A 23915-nucleotide genomic window follows, 5' to 3' on the forward strand; every position below is an offset into this window, starting at 1 on the left:
ATTGTATGCAATGTTCAGCTGATGTCTAAAATTGTCTTGTGCAAGTTCAGCTTCACCCCTTTGATCTTGAGCTCTGTCCCTATTAATACACCTGAGAATACTGAATGCTTTAGTTGCACTCTTTATCTGTCTGGTCACCTTCAGTGATATCAGTGCAGGTCCCTGTACTCCTGTGCCACATTTAGAATGCACCCCTTGTTTTATATTGCCTTTCAATAGTCTTTGAACCATAGTGCATCATCTGTTACTTCTCTGCATAGAATCTCATCTTTTACCCACCCATCCGTCCACCCTACCAAATTGTCAATGTCCTTTGGGAGTTCCACACTGTCCTCTTCAGTTTGCACTTCTTCCAAATTTAAAGTCATCTGCCAACTTTGAAATTGTCCCCTCTGCACCTAGATCCAGATGGTTAACATACACCAGAAAAAGCAAGGGTCCTAAAACCAACCTCTGGGGAACGTCCTACAAACCTCCCTCTAGTTCACATACTGCTTATGTGCATAATGACAGAATCGTGTTGGGTTTGTATCTAGATTCAAGACTTATGTATGTACAAGTGGCTTCCATCCTATTCCTTACTGAAGCATTTGGAATTTTTAATTTTAGGGTTTTTTTTTTTGGCAATCATGCATTTTTAAAAACTTTTCATGTGCATTGAAGCCTGGACTCTAAATCTGATTGCTTTTGGGTGAGTTGTTCCCAAGTATGTATTTATGGATGTTGGGACATCGTGAACAGGCCCCGATGCTTCCAGTAGTTGAACAGCACTTGACTATTCAGCAGAGTCAGGGAGTTGAGCAGAGGCTGCAAAATGAGATTTCAGAAGGAGGCTGTGTGAAACAAATTTGTCTTGTGTAATTATTGACACTGCAGGGTGAATTTTTCGGAGATGTTTTCTATAGATACTTTCTAATTAACCTGTTCAAAAATATTATTATGCACTTCTGGAGGTGGTGAGACTTGAACCCAGGCCTCCTGTTCGGAAGTAGGGAACAATCACTGCATCACAAGAGCCTCCACCATGCACTACATGTTCTCAAACCAAAATCATTTGCAAAGTAAAAAAAAATCCCAGAAGCACCCAATGGGCCAGGCAACATCTGTGGAGAGAGACAAAGCATTAAACTTTGGATCTGGTCACTTCTCTCCATCCCCTCCCAAAAGAAAAAGAAATCCCTTGGCTGTTTTTAGTTCAAGGCACGGTACAATATGTTTGGGAAAAAGAAATTACTGGGAGTGGAAGTGGAGAAACAAACTAAATATACTGTTCAAAACTAACTGAGTTCTAAAATATAGGAAATCGAGGTTAGAGGTGGTTAGTGAATCATATATTTTGTGGTAGGATTAACAATGCAGGCCCCATCCTGTAATTTCTGTAGTAAACTTCATTTCTACTGCCTGCCCCCATCTACCCATCTACCTCGTCCCATCACCCCAGTGACAATAATTATTTCCTTCATACTGGCATTTTAACTAAAAACTAAACAAAGAAAGATTAGACAGAAGAATATTTTCCAATCCAGCATTATAGCTCAAAGTAAGACTGAAATAATGATCATAATGATATTCCATTCAAGAAACACATTCACAGCTGAAGGCAGAATTGCAGACCGACTTGCACTGAAAAATTCATAGCTTGAATGTTGAGGTTAAAAACATGCAAATATGAACAACCAGATAACAAAAATAGCCAAACAAATTCTGCAGGTAACAGGAAAATGACCAACAGGGTATTAAAAGAAGGGTAATGTCAAATTAAAACGCAAGTAACAAATGAATACACCATTCCTACATTACAAATACTGGAGTATATGTAAATTTCATAATTTACAATGCTTCATTGAGGATCTGAGCCATGTAAGGAACACCAGTTCTTTTCCATTCTCTAGTTTTGAGGCTGTATTGAATTTTTATTTATGAATACTCAAAGTTGTATATCTGATTGCTTGGGTGATTGATTGGGAGTAAAAGCTTCAGAGGTAACAATGTGTACACAGAACCCTTGATCCCCATTGGATGTGCAAAGGGTAATCTTTTAGATAATGTGGCTATATGATTTTGCAGTCTGAGTAAATTGGGTATATATTCTCTGACTATAGAAGAATGAGAGGTGATCTCATTCAGAATTCTGGAGGGAATTAATAAAGTAGATGTTGAGAGATTGTATCCCCTGGAATCTAAAACAAGGCTCAGTGTGAGGGGCTGATTGGTTCAGGACTGAAATTGGGGCACCTTTCTTCACTCATAATGAAAGGTGAAGAACATTTGTAAATCTTTGAAATTCTCTACCCTCAGAATGTTGTGGTTGTTACATCATTGAAAACATTTAGAAGCTGAGATGGACAGATGTTTGGTATATCAGGGAATGGAGGAATATAGGGAGCAGGCACAAAAGTGGAACTGAAACTGGAGATCAGCCAAGATTGTACTAAATAGTGGAGCAGGCTTGACAGGCTGTGTAAATTTGCTCTTGTCCCTGTTTCTTCTGCTATTGTGTGGGGCAAGGCTGTTTGAGGATGTTGTGACTGCACTGTCTGATTAACTGCTGTGCAAACCAGGTATCTTAAAGATCTCTTGGGAAAACCTGGATACAAGAGAGACACTGAGAATTGACACGTCCTAGGACAAAGGGCAATGCATTGAAATTTGGAGAACTTAAATGGGTAATTAATGCATTGCTTCTATCTGCAGAGGTTGAACATCTGGAATGTCTTAACCACCGAAGATACTGTATTATCATGACTCTCGCTGTGTTGAGAGCTTTTGGCAAAAGAGCTAAATGTGAGGACTGATGGCCAGAATGGACCGTTCAGGTTTTTTTGTGATCTTACACAAATTGAAAGATGAAAAAGAGTAGTTTAATGATGGTGATTATTACACTGTGCATTAATAATTGTGAATTAATTCCTCACTTTCTCCCCCTTCTTTATCCCATGGACAGTTACACTGTCCTAGAGGATTGGCTCTGGTGTCTCCTAGAGTTAGCTTGATCCCCTTCAGGAAATGGGGAGTGGGTGATTTTCAGAGATTTGACTTTTAGAAACATGAGCCAGGGTCTCTTTTCAATGTCCCCTCCCTCCCCCGCAGCACAACCAAACTAGTTCAGTTTTGAATTCCCATTCTTATTTTTAAATTGCTGCATGGCCTCTCATTCCTCAAACCTCCTCCAAGATATTTGCACTCCTTTTAACTCTGACTCCTTGACAATCTCCAGTTTTAACTACTCCACCATTAGTGACCATGCCTTCAGTTCTGGAATTCTCTCTTTAAATCCTTCTCTTTTCAAAGTGCTGCATACAACCTGCTTCAAATAAAATTTTTGTCATTTGTCCCAGACCTAAGATCAGCTGCAGCTCAGTGAATAGCTCTTTCCTGAGATTTTTGGCTATGGTTGCAGTAATATGGAGAGGCAGCATAGTGTAGAATTGGCACTGTAGTCCTGAGTACTGAGTGCAGATTCTATATTGTAAATGTTCTGGTAGTACCCCCACAGAATGTAATTAAGTTAATTTACTCTGAAGCTTGGACATGACCCTAAAGACGGACATATTTTAATGTGGACTGGTAATGTGGTACGGGTAAGCTCATCACAAACTTCTCTTTCTCTTCAGTCATGACCTCGCCAAGAAATTCTAGAGCATGGAGTTTATTGCTTGAGTGGTAGACTCAATGTGATACTGACCAAGAATATTCCAGGTTTGGTCTTGATTTTTATCAGTGTATCCGGAAAGGCTGTAAAGCTGTTGATGCTCAAAGCAGTGTCTGCAGTGGAAAGCAGCACAAACATTGAGGAATTTGCTCCTGGCTTTTAACTTAGTTCTTGTTTGTGCAAAATAACACGCTAAAGGATTTGTGTTGGCAATCATTATTTGAAATAATTGAGCAACAAATCAAGAGAGCAGGAAGACAGCATTTTTTCTGTTGATTGAAAGCTGGGGTGGAGATTACTTCTGACAAAAAGTTGGTACTGCGGGGAATTTGAGGCCAGAGTGGTGATCTGGACTAGTTTTGACCACCATTGTTGAATGGGTTGGAGAGGAATTTCCCAAATTTCTCCTTTCTCACCCCAAAATTTGACCGAATTTTAATGTTTTTATTTATTCAGATGTGGTTTTGGGAGTGAGAGAAATGTGCATATATATCATGAAACCTATGAAAACAACATGACTTCCTGTGACAGTTGGGTGGATCAGAGGGTCTCTTCCTATCTGTCACTTAGTGTTGGACCAGATTGCTTTCAGTTTGTTTCCATTCAGATATTTGTCTTGATCTCTGCGCACATTGTGAAAGCAGCCGTTATTAGGTTCTTATCCAAAGCCAATGTCTTGTATTGAAACCGTACATAATGTATGACTTAACAAAGGGGCCCTGAATTACTTCTGGATGCCATGGTACAATTTTGTTCAATGGAATTTGCTGGTTAACTTCAGAACTCGATGTCGAGAAGCTTTTAGGCCATCCAACCTGTTGCACACAAACATGGTGCATTTTTTATCATAGTATATACAATCTCCATCCCACTTGAAACCATGAGCTTTCCTAGAAGATGTCTGAAACCACATAGATCTCTTGAGACCAATTCGGGGAAAATATCCATTATTCCTTCACAATCCTGAGCCCCAATGTTGGAATTGATACTAGCCTCGAAATGATGGTTATGGAACTAAAGCATTCAGCAGTGGGCAAAAAACAATGTTTCATGATAAACCTTTTGAACAACAGTTAAGTGCTAAGTTCCCATTCTTATTTAGTGCAAATATTAAGATCATAAAATCAGACAAGGTTTATGAATTAAAATTATAATGAACCACATCACAAATGCAAACTATCCATTTATGGCTAATATCTCAAACCATCGAATGAATACAGCACAGAAGGGAAGCGTTATGGCGCTGTGCAAGATTATTTAACCTGGTCCTAGTACCCCTACCTTTCCTTCTAGCCCTTACATTTTTCTTTTTTGATACAATCCCATTTTTTTGAGAATGCTTGAATTAAATCTCCACTACCACCATTTCAGGCTGTATAGCATGGTGGCTCAGTGGTTAGCACTGCTGCTTCACAGAGCCAGGGTCCCGGGTTCAATTTCACGCTGGGATGACAATCTGTGTGGAATTTGCATGTTCTCCCTTTGTCTGCGTGGGTTTTCTCCTGGTGCTCCAGTTTCCTCCCATAGTCCAAAGGTGTGTAGGTTGGGTGGATTGGCCATGCTACATTGCCCATAGTGCCCAGGGATGGAGGAGGTTAAGTGGGTAAGCCAGGGGAAATACAGGGTTACAGGGGTAGAGTGGGGAAGTGGGTCTGGGTGGTATGCCCTTCAGAGGGTCAGTGTGGACTTGATGGGCTGAATGGCCTGCTTCCACTGTAGGGATTCTATTCTATGTATGTTCCAGATCCTAAACACTTTTTTTTGCATAAAAAGGGTCTTTCCTCTTGGTGCCATTGCTTCTTTTACAAATGCCTTCAATCTCTGCTTCTTGATCCATCCATCAATGGGCACAGTTTAGCTCCATCCACTCTGTCAACAGCTCTCAAATCTCCTGTCAACCTTCTCTTCTCCAGGGAAAGCAATTCCAACTTCTTCAATTCATCCAAGTAACTGAAGTTCCCCATCAATAGAACCAGTTGTAGTCTCACTGCCCTGGATATTATTGTTCCCATCTCACCTAGAGACCACCCTTAGACTTTAGTCCCAATGTGCAATTGCAATGGACGTCACTTGATAGTCAATCTGTAGAGTCAGTGTCTCAACCTTATTTGGGTCTTACCATTCAGGGTGTCCTGACTTGATGTTTAGTGCCAAAGGACGTCATCTCTTAAGCCAAGCTAAAGACAGCAAACAAAGTAGGATGGGATCAAGGCTTGGGTTTCTTTTTGTGAAATTTACTCTGATAGCAGGGTTAGGTGGTGGTGGGAGGAAGACTCCTAAAGAAGCCAGCAGAGAAGGTGGAGGAGAAAACAATTATTTGTAACAATTTCTGGTTTATATTTCAGAAGCCTCTGCACCAACTGTTATCAAGACAGGGATTGTTTGGAAGTCCGTAAATCCTGCCTATAGGTTCCACGTGGCTGTGTAGTGAAATGCTCAGTGGGGTCTAATAGTAATCCTGACTGACCACAATTAGCAGCTTCAGTTCTAGATTGAGAGCTGGGCTCCTTGCAGCTGCTACATTTCCGGAATGGGAAATGAAATGGCAGCAGCTCCTCACTTGAATTTATTGGCAGCTCGGGAAAGAGTGCTGGGCTGTCAAATCTGTCGCTCACCTCATAGATGCAGGAGCATTGTGACCAAATAATTTCCCAACGGCCCCACAGCCAAATCATCCTGGGTCTAAAAGTGAAAAAACACTCCAAATAATTCCTGTCTGACCCTGCAATCTGGGTTTTGCTCTTTTTTTTTCCTCCCATCTAAAAAGGTGATAGAAGCCTCCGTCAATGAGGCCACATGGGGCCAAGTATTATCCACAAAGTCTAGATGTCTGTATAATATGATCTGTGCCCTAGCCAGGAATTAGTTCAGCGCCTGAAGGCAGAATCGACACCCTCATAAATTTACAGCATGTTCCTGATTTCTCGCTGTTGTTTGGCCACAAAAGAACTGTTTCAACATCTCTTCCTACTGTGCTCTAGGGAAGAACATTGGAAAGGAAAGGAGCGTAATAAGTTGCAAGTAAATACAATACCTCTAATGTTTCCTGCTCCTCCCCAGTCTCTTGAACTGGAAAGTCTTGTTTTTGGATAGCTATTAGCTGTCTGCCATTAAAGTAGATATGCCGATTGTAAGTAATAGAATGAAGCTGGACAGCCATTGTCTCCATAGAGCTACCCCTCTGACGGAACAAATGGCTTTAGGGAAGAAAGGGTGAAAATTGATGGGTAAAAGGGAAGAGTAAGTACTGTAAATATGAGAAAGACAGTGAAAGATTTCTTCTTCTTCTTTGGTTATTCTGACTTAATTTTGCACATCCCTGACTCTTATCAGTCCATTTTGGCAGCTGTGGTCCTTTTGTTCTGGATCCCATCTCTTAACCCCTCTGCCTTTGTTATGTCCCACTTGGGAAAGTGTGTGATTCAGTAACATCATTGCTGATTACGTACTTCAGAATGCATTCTGCCTTATCTCCTTCCTTGGAATCCAAAATCTCAGTCTCTGACTTTAATAGAAGTGCTGATAATGCATCTGCAGCTCCACAGGGTAGAAAATGTTCACTGTTTCAAACCTTACCTTCTGAGGAGGTTTCTCCATCCTGAATGGCCAAGCCCCTTATTGTGATAGACTGACCTGGACACTGGCCCCACAATAAACTCTGGAATGTTGTGCATTGTGGTATGAGGCTTAGCCAGAATGGAGGCGAGCATAGCCTATGTTGATCATAACTGGATACTGCTGGAACCACAGGCCTAGCTCCACCATCTCTCCCTACCAGTTTATTGATTGGTGTCACTATTCTCTCTCGTTCTTACTGTCTCACAAGACAACGTGGGGAAAATCGTTGATGATGAAACTGACTGTAAGCTATCCTGATAGTTTTGGATACTGAGTCACCTGCAGATCAGCAGAGTCCTAGAGATGTATCGAGTTGATTTTAACATTGGAAACATTATCATATTATGACTCACTGTTGTTTAAGGATGGGATCAGTTAATCAAGATTTTTGTTAATTGTGTTTGAGGCAAGTGGGGGACACTTTGCAAGAAGAGAAGACAGGGTAAGAAGCAGTTGATTAAATATTTTTATCTAAAATACTTTCTGCCAATAGATAAAGGTTAATGTTTTCCACCCAAGTGAAACATTGTCAGCAATTAACAAGCTTAAAAAAAACCTGTTTTGATTTCCCACTTTAGGTAAGGACGAGGGCAAAGAGAAGAATGTGGATGAAGCAGCCAGCAGCACCACAGCTGCTTCTGCCTCCCTCATGCCAACCATCTGGGATAAGACTATTCCCTATGACGGTGAGACCTTCCACCTTGAGTACATGGATCTGGATGAATTCCTCTTGGAAAATGGCATTCCGGATGGCTCAAACCAGTTTGAACTGCAGGAAGAATTGCATGATGGTCTCTTGCCAGTGGCGGAGCTGGAAGAGAGAGTATCATCTCCTACGTTGTCATCTTCTGGATCTCCAATTCATTCTAAAGTGGAGAGTGATGGTGAGTCCTAACCAAAGGGATCCTTTTGATTAAATTGTTTTTCATAGCTTGATCTCGATGATCTATCTCCAGACTTGGGTTTAAATTAAAACTGGACCAATAGGAGGAAAATCTCTCCTCAATCTATTGGAACGTGAAGGTTGAATGTATAACGTATTTGTCTCCTGGTGACCCTGTTCCTAGGTGGTGAGACCATATCCCCCCCCCCCCCCATTGCAACATTAGCAATTTTCCTGCAAGCCACAGGGAATGAGGAAGTTAATCCAGCTAGTATTTGTAGGAATGTATTACTGAGATGCAGAAGGGTAAGTAAGCTTCACTAAAGTGATTTGTCTGCACCAGTTGCCCAAGCTTGCAGGTTCAGGTGTGGTGAACAGCAGGAAGGAGAGAGGTGAGTCAAGTTCAAAGGTGAAAGGAGTGCCACACTGTTCGCTGTGGATTATGGTGTTCAGCTATCCGCGCCTTCAGCAATGACCTGAATTAGTTCTGACTTTGCTGTTGACCTTTTTAATGCCCTAAAAGACTTGTTTAAAATCAAACCATAAATCCTCATTACAGAGAAGGACATTAAGTATTGTATTTCTTAAATAAGTCTCTCCCCTTCCTCGTAGGCAGCCACAAACAGGTCTGTTGCTGTTTGCATATCCACTGTCAGATGCAACTAACTAAAACATGGCTCTGTCTTTTTTTTCCCCTATTTTAAGGGTAATGTTTCTTTCAGTGAAATCCTATATGACCACCATCATGAATCAGTGCAATTTTTGCAACTAACCACAGCATTGGCTTGAATCAGCTGTGTACTGAGCAGGGTGCTAACCAACAGTTAATTTTAAATTAATCTGAACTAGCTAATTGATGACTAATTTGTGTTTTGATCAGTTGAACTTATGATGCACATGAACAGTCATGGGTGTTGTCGTAATAAGTAGCATTCAGCTACCGAAAATGTTCTTCGGATGCTGGTTTAAGATCAATCGAATATAAAATGGATGAGAAGCAGGTAATTTATAAGCTCATAACTCATTGCTTATTTTTTAAAATTGGATCTAGCTCTCATTCTAGAAACGGATGGGAAGAAATCCGAACGGAATATTCCAAAGTCTGACCTGGAAGAAGTTGATGTTCTGGTGAATTTTGAACCTGACCCTACTGACCTGGCACTCTCAAGTGTTCCAGGAGGAGAACTCTTTAATCCGCGGAAGCACAAGTTCAGTGATGAGGAACTCAAACCACAGCCGATGATTAAAAAAGCAAAAAAGATCTATGTATCACCTGATCAAAAGGTATCTGTTCAGCAAGCTCTCTGGCACTTCCCTAAACTAAAACTCTGCAAGGCTTGCATTCTGCTGTTCTTACTCAAGACCTAGTATCCATTTTTCTTTACAAGTTGATCTCCTGGAAACGGTAGGGATAACCAGGTGGACCTCATAGAATACAAGTTCCCTGATTGGGGCTGTTAACCTGGTTCAATCAGAAAGTTCTGGATGACAAATATAAACTAGTGTCAGGGGTTCTGTGCTAGTGTATAATACTATGCACCTGTAAATAAAGGGTGACTTGGTGACAGGATACCAGCCTTCATGGAGTTATTTCAGAAACCACAAGTTGATCCCAAGTAGAGCATTCTTCTCCATGATCGTGAGGCAGGTTTGTTCAGTGGTTGCTGAGAGGAGCAGAGTAACAGTTTGATCACTGCTGTGTGCTGAATTATTTGATCTTGTTTAGGAAGAATGTGCAAGAGCCTTTGTTTGAACTTGATCACTATATACCGAAGAGGAATTAGTGAGCAGACGAGATGCTGCTTTATTCACTCACTTCCCCCTCCACCCCAGTCAGTGAATATTGGTTGCAAATAGGATCAGATCCAGTGTAAGGCCAGTGCAGTTTTAACAAGTCCTACATAAATGAAATACTGGGATGCTGGATATTTGAAATAAATCAGAAAGGGCTGGAGAAACAATGTAGATCTGGTAGGCCCCTTTGGTGAGCTACTGGAGTGTAGCAAGCATCTGTGAAGCAGTACTTTCAGGAAAGGTGGTTGAGAAAATTGGGAAGGGAAATTCTGGTGAAATCAGCAGCACAATCTGTTTCAGTCTTCTCGAATTGTTGATACAGCTCAGAAAGAGGTTGCTGAACTTGTCTATGCCAACACTTTGCAAGAGCTGTGCAATTAGTGTTTCTATCCCACTCTTTCCCCAAAGTCCTGCACTGACCGCGTATATATCACTCCAGCAAACAATTAACTCAGTGCTACATTGTTAGAGATGCTTCTTTATAGATGAGGTGCGAACTGCCTGTTAACTAGGGCATGACTCAAAGGGATTTATTCTGTCTCTCAGTTAACACTCATTAATTTATCAATCATCCTGTTCAATTTGTGAGATCTTAATGGGAATGGGTTGCTGTTTTCATCGTTTTCTCACTAATGCCTCAAAGGTATAATGACTTATTGCTGTCCTTGCTCCTCTTACCCCATGCATATTGTTGGATTCAAATTTTAATATTCCCAAGTCCCTTCTTATTTGGTTAAAAGAATGGTGTTCAATTCTGTATCAAGCTGACCACTGTTGGAGACTGAGACTGCAAAGAAGGGAAGCTTACTTAGCAAGTTCTTGGCAACGACCCATATACTTGAGTCCACCTTCATTGATTAGTAGGGACTTGGTCTGAATAAATGTACACCCCTGAATTGTAAGAATCATGAAGCTTGGAGATGCATGAAGCAACATGGTTGTAAGAGTTTCAGAATTGACATTGGGTCTTGCATCAAAATCTGCAGTAGCATTCAAGTAAAATGTATCTTGTTCCAAGTGCTGGTGGAGGCTTGATGTTCAGACTGGAGGCCTGTGACAAGCGGTGTTCCACAGGAATCAGTGCTGGGTCCACTGTTGTTTGTCAATTATATAAACAATTTAGATGATAATTTAGGAGGCATGGTTAGTAAGTTTGCGGATAACAAAATTGGCAGTATAGTTGACAGTGAAGAATGTTACCTAAAATTATAAAAGGATTGTGATCATTTGGGCCAAAGTGCTGAGGAGTGGCTGATGGAGTTTAATTTGGATAAGTGTGAGGTAATGCATTTTTTGTAAAATGAACAAAGGCAGGACTTGCACAGTTAATGGTAGGGCCCTGGGTAGTGTTGTCGAACAGAGACCTAGGGGTTTAGGTACATGGTTCTTTCAAAATTACATCACAGGTAGACAGGTGGTTAAAAATGCATGCCTTCATTGCTCAGACTATTGAGTATATGAGTTGGGACATCGTGTTGAGGTTGTACAGGACGTTGGTGAGGCCACTTTTGGAGTACTGTGTACAGTTTGGTCACCCTGCTATAGGAAGGATATTATTAAATTGGAGAGGGTTCAGAGGAGATTTACTAGGATGTTGCCGGGTCTGGAGGGTTTGCGTTGTAAGGAAAAGCTAGGATTTCTGTCACAGGAGCACAGGAGGCTGAGGGGTGACCTTCAAGGTTTATGAAATCATGAAGGGCATAGGTAACATGAATGGCCAAGTTCTTTTCCCTAGGATTGGGGGATTTCAAAACCAAGGGGCATATTTTTAAGGTAAAAGGAGAAAAGACATGAAAGGTAATTTTTTCTCTCACAGGTTGATTCTTCATGTGGAATGAACTGCCCGAGGAAGTGGTAGATGCAGATACAGTTGCAGCATTTTAAAAGAGATTTGGACAGATACATTAGTAGGAAAGGTTTTAGAGGGATTTGGGCGAAAAGCAGGTAGTTTAGTTTGGGAAACTTGGTTGGCATGGACAAGTTGGACTGAAAGGTCTGTTTCCATGCTGTATGACTCTGACTGGTCCAGCTTAATCTGTCAATACTACTGACACTGTAACAAAGCTTTTGTGCTCATCCCAGCAGTTGAGCAGCACCTTCCTCGAATGACCATACTGTGTGAGAGCATTTTGCGGGCTGGCCGACCAGGAGTTGGAGGGAGAAGTTGGCAAAGATTTGGCAAATGGAGTACACTGGGAAAGTGTAAAATTGTTCATTATGGCAGAGAATTAAACAAAAGCATATTATGTAAATGGTGAGAAGTTGTAGAGCTCTGAAATGCAAAGACATGGGACTCTTAGTGCATGACTGTCAAAGGTAGTGTGTAGGTACAGCAAATAATCATTCATGAAAGCTAATAGAATGTTATGGTTTATTGAAAGGGGAAATTGAATGCAAAAAAAGTCAAAAGTCAAACAACGCCAGGTTATAGTCCAACAGGTTTTTTGAAATCACAAGCTTTCATCAGGTGAAGTGGAGGAAAGTGCACAGGCACAGAATTTATAGACAGAGATAATTGCAAGAGAATACAAGAAAATAAAGTTGTGCTTCAGTTGTGCAGGGTATTGATGAGATCTCATCTGGAGTACTGTGTACATTGCTGGTCACTGTATCTATGGAAGGATGTTAATGTTGGAAGTGGTTCAGAGAAGGTTTACTAGACCAGGAATGAGCAGATCGCCTTATGAGGAAAGGTTAGACAGGTTAGGCCAGTATCCTCTGGAGTTTAGAAGAGTGACTGAATTGAAAGCATGTAAGATCCTGAGGGAACTTGACTGGGTGGATGTTGAAAGGATGTTTCTTCTTGGGGGAGAATCTAGAACTGGGGGCTGTAGTTTAAAAATAAGGGGCATGCATTTAAACCAAAGATGAAGAACCATTTTTTTGAGAGTTGAGTCTTTAGAATTCCCTTCCTGAAAAGGCACTGGATGCAGAACATTTAAATATTTTTAAGGCAGTAGATAGTTTCTTAATCACCAAAGGGATGAAAGATTGTCAACGAAATGCAGAAATGTAAAGTTGAAGTTAAAATCAGATCAGCCATGGTGGAGCAGGCTCAAAGGGCTGAGTGGCCTACAGGGATACTGAGGTTAGCTGCAATCAAGTACCAAGAAACTCTAAACAGACCTGGAACTGACTCTGGAATCTTGCTGTCTGTTACTGTGTCTGTCCAATGAGCCACAGTAGCATATGGCATTCTATCAATGCACTTCTTTTATCACCCAGGTTAGCAGTTGGGAGGATGCCACTGGCTTAGTACCCCAGGGCTGGGGGAATCAGCTGGGGGTTTTGTTCCTAGTTTGCCATCCAGTGACCTTTGCTGTCCCAACTAGAATTTCCCCTATGCCCTTCAAAGATATCGTTTTTGTATTTATTAAAAATTTATGCATTGTTATATTTATTTGCGGAGTTACTCATTGAAAGTGTGCAACTCCAAACCGAACAACCACAGCTTCTGTCTGCATCTAGTTGTACCTACCTTAATGCAGCCAGACATTGTCAACAACAATATTGTTCCTTCTCTAAGAAGTAACACTGATATAATATCAAACCTGCTGGTGTACTGTCTTTTGGATTTGACACCAAAAAATAACCATATGCTGGTGAAATCTTGGATTATCAAAAGGAGTTGGCATTTAAGTAGGGAAAGAAGTTTTTTTTCAATTATTTGGAGAAATGGCCTGGGGTCATATGAGCCTGTATCATTAATATGTTTTCCCTCCTTAAGGACGATCACTACTGGGCAAGACGCAAGAAGAACAACGTGGCAGCAAAACGTTCACGTGATGCCCGGAGACTGAAGGAGAATCAGATCATAGTGCGAGCAGCCTTCCTAGAGAAGGAAAACTCAGCCTTGAGGCTGGAGGTAGTTCAGCTGCGTAAGGAGGTGGCACGGTACAAGAGTATCATCTCCAAATACCGACCTCAGTAAGAGACCCTCAGTTCTGGTGGGAGTGTGGGGTGTCAGAGTGGAGAATGTTTGTTTGTTTGTTTTTTTTTAAACAAAATTCTCTTTAAAGGGACAGTAACTTTCAAAAGAGCACAGCTAACTTCTTAGTCACTCCCTCACCTGAAGAAAATCACATTGAATGGCTTTTATTTTGAACATCCAAATATATTAATGAAGTATTGATCCTCCTTTCTCCCATCTTTATATTATAATTAATAAATCTCGCTACTATTTAGATGACTATCTGGGTCAGCCTGTTCAAAACAGTAATCACTTGCTGGGGAGATTAGGGTTTGATTTTTGGAGGAATTATGTTAAATTGGCCTAGAGCTGGTGCCATCAAAACTCATCCTTTGGAATACTGAACTGCTTCGTTCATGTCATTCATGCTGTAGAAGCTTAGGCAATGACCTCGTAAATGCTCATTAAATGTTGGAATATGCCCTTTCAAAAGAGAAACTAAGAACACAGTAGGAATCTGCCCGCTGCTCCTGCTGTGCCATTCAGTAACAATCCTGCCCTATTCCCCCACTCCTAGTGTCCAGAAATCTGCCTTGGACTGATGTACTTCAGCTCAATGGAATCCTTTTACTTTATCCTGGACTGTGGTGCCAGTTTACTTTCTTCCCTACACAGATTGGGGTTTCCCCCAATCTGTGTAAGATGTGTATGGAATCAGCCAGCACCCTTACAGTTCTGAAGCTAGCAGAAGCAGTTCTGGACCAGGAGCTTTTCCACTGTAACATAGAGAAGCGTAGGCACTTGCCTTCTGACTCTGGCACTTTGTCTTTTATTCTAACGTACTTGCACTATTAATGGGCCTCAAATCCCCACCAGCTGAATGAATGGTAGAGAAATATCTTCAGAAAGATAATTCTAGTACAAGTGTGGAAGCACATTGAGATCTTCACACCAGAGAGCTGAATCAATTGTCACAGCAGCAGACTCATTGAAAGTTGTACATCTTTTAATTTTTATTTTTCTCATCAAGTTCTCACATGGTGTTCATTTTGCTCATTTTAGAGGTGTGGGATTTGAAGTGGAAATTCTGCTCGTTATAGTATGCAACTAGCTGTGGCACAGATCTTACCCTGTCCCTTTTTATTTCAAGTGATCCATGAAACTTGGAATAATTCAACCAAGATTTTTTTTCTTACCCTCTGAAATGGACCGAGAATCTGTTGAGGCAAATGATATAAGCAAGGAGAAACTGAACTTTTAATTTAAAAAAAGTTTTTGTATTCTGTGTTGCTGGGTGAGGGATGTGTTGTATCATTTATACATCCTTATCCCTCTTTTCTTCCCTGCATTCTATTTCTAAACCTTTTCAGGTTGCGGAGCTGCTTTCAGTGTGGGTCACCTTTTTAAACTTGCTGATACCACCTGGGGTCAACATTTGCTGCTGCAAGCACATTTTCATTCTGTGCATTATTTTAAAAATCATTCCTTTCTGGTTGGAATCCAATGTGCTTCTTTCTACCCCTCTTTTAAAAAAAGCCAGTTAAAGCTTTACAAAGATGATGATTGTGATCATGTAGAATACAGAAAAAGCTTAGCCTTGCACAGAATGAAATCTCCTCCCTTGACCATCAAAGGGAAGTAACCTTTCTCTTGGGCATGCTGTTGCACTTGGCGGTGCACAGGCAGCAGGAAGTGTTCAGGAGCTGTACAATTTTAATTCTGTTTGAGATATTGGTTTTAAACTTTGGCTTTTTATCTTAACATTCGCATTACCCAGCATTGGGATGGAGTAACTTTCCAATGACACTCCTCTTTGTTAAAAAGAGAAATTGTTCTATTATTGGTGTGACTAATGGATCTCCCTCAGCCTTGTGCACAGAATCGTAACCTAAATGAACCGTGGGCAGAGGGCAAGGGACAATTGGATCAGGGCACAAAGATGTAATACATTTGCAATTTTTAAAGTTGTATATTTTATTGTATTTCCATTGTTCAGGTTGCAATGGAAACATGTAAATGTGACAAGTAGGAAGTTATATTAAACTAATGTTTAAAATCTTGGAATACTGCACATTTCTGGTCTCCATTTGATAATCATATAGAGGCAGTGAAGAAGGTGCAAGAAATAATTCTGCAGGATAATACTGGAATTGACTTTATAACTTACCCAGAAAGGCTGAATAACTTTGTGCTGTTTTCTCTAAAAAGACCAGGTAGAGGAAAGCCTTTAAGAATCATGAAAGTATTTGATAGAGTTGCATACAGCCTTTTCTGTTTATGAAATTCAAAGGGTGTCATAAATATAAGATGGCCACTAATAAATCCAACAGAGAATTTGGAAGAGGAGAGTGGTTAGAATGTGGGACTTGCTGCCAAGAGGGGTAGTTGGGTGAGAAGAATAGATGGCTTTAAGAAGATGCTAGATAAACTCATGAGGGAGAAAGGGATAGAAGGATGTGCTTTTTTTTTTTTAGTATTTAATCATGCAACTTGTTTTTCCAGGACAAAGTTCTGTCCTTATTTCTGACAAGATTTCTCCTCCACATTCTTACCTTGCTCGCCTTTGTCACTTTTTGTTTGCCTTCTCATTTTTGATCAGTTTTCTACCAAACAGCAGCCACCTTTGATTTACTCCATTTGGATTCCAACTGAATTTCCATCCTCACATTTCACCTAGTTCGATATTCGAAGATATTAATTCCTTAAATCACTGCTTTCACCCACATCCTGAGATCCAATCTTGATGCTATGTACTCCTACATAGATGTTCTTTCCCCTCTCTCTTCAGCAGCACTGGCTAACTCACAGCACTGTCCTCTGATTTCATCCTTCACCTCATCTGACACTTCAATGAGACTTCTTTACTTTTTACTTCTGAAGGAATCCAAGCTTCAGCAGTAGTCCTTTGAGTCCCTATTCCCTTCAAATCTCACCTTTCACCATATTTCCAACATCTACTCCACAGTAAACAGCACTGCCTCAACATAGCATCCTTCCATTGCAACCCGACTTCTATGAACGTAGAATTCACTTTGGTAGAGTTTTTGTGGTTTCACTTTCCTGCCCACATTGTTTGTTTGCCAAGAGCTCCCACTGCCTTTTATGCTACATATTACTCCCATCCCATCCCCACCCCACAGGTCCTTTCTCTGGTCGTTGCAATTCTTGTTTCACCTGGACACCTCCCTCTTCCCCTTGTCCTCCCTTCATTGAAGACCACCGTGGTGACACCAACCATCTCAATTCCCTGCTCCTCTCTCGTATTCTAACCTGTCTCCCGCTGAAACTGCAGCTTCTGTTCTCTCTGGTCCTGCCCTGATTTTGTCATTAAACCTGCTGACTAGGGTGGTGCGATTGTTGTACAAATCAACATCAACCTTGCTGAAGCAAAACGTCAATCCTGAGACTTCCCACTGCTCTGTGACCCCATCTTTAAACATCAAGCCATTGTTTCCAGGATTATGACTGACCTAATTTTCTCAGGAGATCTTCCCTCCACAGCCTTCAACCTCCTGGTTTTCCCAAATAACAAACTTCTACCTTCTTCTTAAGATCTGCAATCAGGCCTGTCGTAGTAAACCCATAGTTTTAGTCTGTTGTCACCTGGTTTTTTTTTTTTTTTTTATCAACTCTTCATCTCCAATCCATCCTTTTCTCATCTTCATCCGTGACTCATCTGATGTCCTTGTCAATTGTAAACATTTCTCCATTCTAACATTCTCCTCTTCACCACGGATGCCCAATCTCTCCACACTTTAGTCCCGTGTCTAAGCTACAGTCTCGCTGCTTTTTCCTTCATCGATGGTCCAACCAGTCGTCTCTGCCTGGGTGATTTTGTTCTTGAATTGAATAACTTCTCCATTTACTGTACTCCCCTCTACTATCCAGTATTTCTATGAGAAACTATAAACGTCCTAATTAGCCTGCCTCTTTGTAGAATGTGTGATAGATATGTGGAAAAGAAATATTATTTGTTCCAGTCCCACCCACCTCGAGCACCCCAACCACCATCATATGCATCTGTCTTCTAGTACCTTGATTATATCAGACCCATCTCCTCCTGCTCCCAACTAAAAACTATTTCAACTTTGCTACCAGTCTCTGCTTTCCCTTACCTTCATGTGGTCCATCTTTGACATTTTTTTCCTTTCCATTTCCTTTCCTTCCCTTCCTTCCTCAACATGTCTCCATTTCTGTGGGTTTAACTATTGACTGCTATTCACCATAAACCCACTAACTCTCTCAGCAACTTTTGACCACACTTCCTCCCATTCCACCTCACATAGGATTGTACACCAATCTCCTGGTTTCCCAGTCTCTGTTGCACCTGTTCTAATGACACCCATAACTTCTCTATTTACCAACCAAGCATTTCCATTTGTCATAGTTGATCGGGCTCTCAAGCATGACCGTTCTGATTCTGCACCAGTGTATCTTAAGCCACTGCTCTAGGTCAATAAGTTGGCATCCATTGGCGTCATCAGTATAGGTCTGGAACGAGAAATTGGCACCTGCTTGGCTCACAGGTATATGTACGTTGCTGAAATCAATGTATGTGTGATGTTTGCTACCTCTCCGGCTGTACACTTGCCACTTTGCTTGGCATACTGCTTACTGCCTCCTGTCACATGCCCAGCTTCTCTCTGTCTCCATTCCACTAGCTGTCCCACACCCCCACTAAAAGTGAGGAAGCAGGGTTGCAAGCAGGATGGTTGCAGTGAGGGATTCTTGTTCTGACTGCTCTCCTCAGCCTCCAGTACTGTTCTGATGAAGTGGAGGTGCCAGTGTTGGACTGGGGCAGACAAGGTCAGAAATCACACAACACCAGGTTATAGTCCAGCAAATAGAGGAAGCAGAACGGAAGTGATCTGACATAGGGTAGGAGGAGAGAGATCAAATGACAAATAGGGATGTTGGTGCAAAGTAAAAACAAAATGGTAATGGGACAGGTAAAGGAAGATGATGGTTCGGAGATGATGTACATGCTGTCTGACAAAATGAAAACAGTAAGAATCATGAGAAATTGCTTAACTCCATACTGAGTACAGAGGCTGCAAAGTGTCCAAGCAAAATATAGAATGCTGTACCTTGAATTTCATTAGAACAAGGTCAGAAATCACACGACACCAGGTTATAGTCCAACAGGTTTATTAGAAATCACAAGTTTTCGGAGTCTCAGACTAACACATGAAGAAGGACTGAGGCTCCGAAAGCTTTTTTAAATAAACGTGTTGGACTATAACATGGTGTCGTGGAGTATTGAGTTAAGCAATTTCTCATGATTCTTACTGTTTTCATTTTGTCAGACAGCATGTACATCATCATCTCCGAACCGTCATCTTCCTTTACCTGTCCCATTACCATCTCGTTTTTGCTTTGCACCAACATCCCTATTTGTCATTTGATCTCCCTCCTCCTGCCCTATCTCAGATCACTTCCGTTCTGCTTCCTCTGTTTGCCATTGCATCTCTTACTCCTACCAGGTCTGTTGAAAGGTCATCATCCTGAAACATGAAATATCTTTGTCTCTGTACAGCTACTGCCCGACCTGCTGAGTGTTTGTTTGTACTGTCTTGGAGGATATGCTGCTTGGGTGGGGAGAAGGCTTGAGTAGAGCATAGCCATTGGCATAGGCCACTTGAGGTAAATGGCTTACATGCTGCACATTAAATTGCACTAGAATGAAAATGCCTTAGTGCAACCAATTTTATATTCAAAGTTTTCATATTAAATTCTTACATCATGTTTATCGTAGAAAAGTTGAATTGTGAGTGAATATGGATGATTTAATACTGGTGAGAGACTTGAAGCTCATATTGGAATGGCCAGAAATCTAATCATAAATTGAGTGTCTCAATCCGAATCGGAAGAGCTTGAATTTTTTTTTAAAAGAAGCTTGTTTCTTTTTTGAAAGCTTTTGCAACTGTGATCCCGATTGAACCAACATAATTGTCTAGCCATTACCTTATGCTTGTGTAGGGTTGTATTCTGTCTCTTGCTCATGCTTTTGCTGTTTTGCTGTGGCTGTGTCTCTCCCTCTGTGTCCATCTCTTCCTATCTCTCCAGTCTTCCAGGGGTTGATACTTAACCTCCAGCACAATGCCAAGAGCAAAACCCTGGAGAAAATTCGTAGGCTTATTAGAATAAAATTGTTTTTGTTTTATTTTAAATGTACTTTAAAGTGGTGGATGGCACGGTGCCTCACAACACCAGGGACCTGGGTTCAATTCTACCCTCTGCAAACTCCACAGACAGTTGCCACGTTCTCCCTGTGTCTGCGTGGGTTTCCTCCCACAGTCCAAAGATGTACAGGTTTGGTGGATTTGCCATGCTAAATAACCCATAGTGTCCAGGTGGGTTAGCCATGGAGATATATAGGGTTACAGGGATAGAGTAAGGGGGTAGGGCCTGGGTAGGGTGCTCTTTGGAGGGTTGGTGTGGACTCGATGGGCTGAATGGCCTGCTTTCACACTGGGAGTTCTGTGCTGATCTGTTGATTGTGGTGGTGGGAATGTTTTGTGGTCAAGGTTGAGTGGGAAGATAGTGATGGTGGTAAGGTTTGAAACAGAATATTTTCTGGTGAAGCCTTCAGGTAGGCAATCCTGCTCACAGGGAGCCTTCAAAAACTTTGCCTTAGAGTTGATGCCATCACACCACAAAAGGAATCCTGCCCATACCCTTGGCTGCTTGGATGACTAAAGGACAGTTGTCGGCTGTAGAGAAAGAGGGAGATCTCCCAGAAATGTATCTAGAGCTGTAAAATGCTGACTTTGCGCAATTGCTCAGTGAGTACGCAGAAGATGAAAGGTGGTCTTGTGTATCAGGTGAGAGATTCTTCCTGCCTCTATATCAGTAGTATTGAGGTTGTCACGGTATCAATAAGTGTTGGGGGAGGGACGTCTGGACCAGTTGCTGACTCTAGTTGCCATTGGTCACCATAAACCTGGCGACGTGCGAAGCTGATTAAGCCATGTATTTGTATTTAATGTTTTAAAAAGCACCAGTAGTCATGCATTGCTCTATCCCTAGTTGAGGGTTTTTCTTTGCTCAACCTTTAACAGCTTGCTTGAATGAAATGCCATGTGTTTAAGAAAACATATATTGTGTATGTGGAACCTGTGTTCTGGCACTGCCACTGCTTTGTAATTAAATTCTAAATGCATCTATTATATAAAGCTTAATTACAGAAAGCATTTTATTTCAGGGATGTTGCAAAATAGAATCACCATGGTTATAAAAGCTAAGTACTGCGGAGACTGGAAACAAAGTGCTGAAGAAACTCAACCTCTCTGGCAGCATCTGTGGAGAGGAACAAAGTGAATGCTTCAAGTCCAGGATGACATCTTTGTAACACCTCAGTTCTGAAGAAGAGTCATACTGGACTTGAAACAGCTCCTCTTCTTTCCACAGCTGCTGCCAGACGAGCAGAGTCTCTTCACTGTTTGTTTGTTACAATCAACATGGTTCTCTGTCTCTTTTTAGTTATTCAATGTTAAGAGCTAACGGATGCTTAAAGAGTATTAATTTTTCAATTTGTATAGATTAGTGATGAGAATGGGTTTCAAATATACTTTTTTCTCAGGTAACCTGATTGATTCATTGGTTTAGCTGCATCTCAGTCACATAACTTGAGCTCTGGTGATTGTGCGTTTTAGACAGAAGCCTACCCGTCTAGAGAGACAGGACGGTGCACATATAGCTACTGATTCAGTTGATATGAACTAAGGAGCTACAGCTGGCCTCTGTATCCTTTGGTTGAAGAAAGGAAAGAATCAAACAGGTTGCCTCTACACTCTCCCTCGCCAATGAACCCCACCAGAAAGTATCACGTGGATATGGTATCAGTTACATGTGCTGCTGTCTAGAGTTTAAAAAAGATATTGTGGAAACATAGAAGTTTCAGAAGGGGCTTGACAAGGTAGCTGATCAGTGATTATTCCAGCTGGTTGAGGAACCTAAAACACAAGGGCTCAGGATAAGGGGCTTATCATTTCAAACTGGAGAGGAGAAATTACTGTACTCAGGGTTGTAATTCTTTAGAATTCTCTATGCCAGACGGTTGGGAATGCTCCAATGTTGAAACTTTAAGGCTGGGATAGACAGGATTTTGGTGTCTCAGGGATTCTAGGGATTTGGGCAGTGGGCAGGGAAATGTAGTTGAAGCCAAAGACGATTGAGCCTGCTCCTCCATCCATTATAATGGATGGAACAGTCAACTCCTCCATCCTGGTTTGGTTGAGCTATGGCTTTGATGGTCTCCAAAGAGAGAGAAGTCTATAAATTATTGAACTGTCAACTCAAAGGGAGCAAGCTCAGGAGAAGAAGAGATTAAGGAGTTGTATGTCTGAACATAAGGAGTTGTAAGTTAGTATATTTGTGTATCAGGGTTATCAGTTTATAGCTGAAGTTCACAAGAAAGCTCAAGCTGAACATGGCCTTTCACAACAGATGTCTGGTTCAAAATGTTCTCTCCAGGTTCTTGTTACTGTTTGATTGAGAGGCGGATGGAGAGTTTGCCAAACAAGTCCTTGGCAGTTCACGTGGCATTTTGGCTAGAGCATGTCACTAGGTGAATTGGTTACTGAAACTGACCTTTTCACCTTTGCTTTCTGGGTTCAAATCTGCACCCTTCTCACTGGCCGAGATATTAATTTGGTTCTTGAGTGGGTGTGTGTCACAGGCATAGGCTGCCAGTGGAGTAAACAGTGAGTTAATACTGAGGCAGAATGCGACTAGACATGAGCTTCCTCTTCATCACGCTAACTTGCAAGCTTTTACTCCTGGACTTAAGAAAACATTCCATTTCAGACAACCAATTCCCAGCACTTGTGTGATTGAGCTTAAAAACACAAGGATAAAGTTTGTAACAGTATCCAAATGCTGTGTTCCAATTTGACAGTGGGAGATTGGGGTGGCTGGCAAGGTTTTGTTAACTCTCACTGGCTGGCTGTGGTAGATAGTAAGAGGCCCTACTCTTTCTGATGTGGAGGGTTTGATGATGGGAGGGGTCCCTGAGGGAGAGGGTAGTTACTTTTTTAATAAAACCATGTCTTGGTTTTGAAAACTGTTGGATCTAGTGCATGATGTGTATATTTTAAACCCTGTTATCTCTGAAACATTATCTGTATAAAATGTACATTCTTGCTGTTATTAAATGTGTAAAGTTTAAAAAGTCTATTTTTGATTCTGTTTGTTCTTTGTAGGACAATAAATGATTTTAAAACCTCAATTTGTAGTTTTTTTTGCACATGCATTACAACATAATGCATATTCATTTTTTGTCATTCATTGGATTGCTGAGTGGGCCGATTATTTATTGCCCTTGAGAAGACACTGGTGACCCGCCACCTCGAACTGCTGCAGCCTTAGTACTGTATGTATTACCCATGGTACTGTTAGAGAACACGGTGTCCCAAGATTTTTGACACTGCATCAGTGGAGGAATACTGTAATTGCTCGTCAGCATGGTATATAGCTTGGAGTTGGGTGTTCTGTACATCATCTGACCTCTGTCTCTTGACTTAAGAGGGTGTGTGTTTGGAAGATGCTCTCAAAAGGTTCCTTTTGATAGCTACATTCATTTGGAGCTGTTCTGGTGTCTGTGGGTGGTGTTTGTCAATTGAAACAGCTTATTGATGATGTATCTGTGTCACTGCGTTTGCAATCATGTATTGGGGCATGCTTTGAGCAGAGTTGCTCCTGTTTTTTTTTTTTTTTTTGTTGCCCGCTGAAGATTCTGCTACCTAATGTTGGAATGACCTACAATGATCATGGCTAGTGAAATATCCAGTCTCCCAGCTCACCAAGCTGGAAGGGGCACCCCCTTTTTGTAATCCTGAAAACCAAGCGCAGAATGGTTAATTGTGTGACGTTTACTGCAGACTCCATTTTGTAGAAGTGCCAAATGCCTCTGAGCTTTTACCTGGGTCAGTGTGTTACGAAATGAATGGGTTTGCTGACATTTTTCTGATGCTTTTTTTTCTCTATCATGCAGAAACTTCACTGTAAGGCCAGATTAATCTGCAGTTGCCCTTTTTTCTTTTAATCTAGCAACTGCT

The 23915-nt window shown here is 41.3% G+C and overlaps 1 protein-coding gene across 1 annotated transcript in view; it reads left to right on the forward strand.

Annotated features, from left to right (window-relative positions):
• The window catches only part of tefa (TEF transcription factor, PAR bZIP family member a), a 38235-nt gene extending 15149 nt beyond the window's left edge, over nucleotides 1-23086 (forward strand). Inside the window, exons 2-4 of the mRNA XM_048617338.1 lie at nucleotides 7849-8154; nucleotides 9205-9437; nucleotides 13675-23086. Coding sequence (XP_048473295.1) covers nucleotides 7849-8154; nucleotides 9205-9437; nucleotides 13675-13878 — 743 coding nt within the window. The 3' untranslated portion in view covers nucleotides 13879-23086. The remainder of the gene's footprint in view (nucleotides 1-7848; nucleotides 8155-9204; nucleotides 9438-13674) is intronic.
• The last annotated feature ends 829 nt before the right edge of the window (nucleotides 23087-23915 follow it).

Source organism: Rhincodon typus, chromosome 37 (genome assembly GCF_021869965.1).
Source record: "Rhincodon typus isolate 14 chromosome 37, sRhiTyp1.1, whole genome shotgun sequence".
In the NCBI taxonomy this organism is placed as follows: Eukaryota; Metazoa; Chordata; class Chondrichthyes; order Orectolobiformes; family Rhincodontidae; genus Rhincodon; species Rhincodon typus.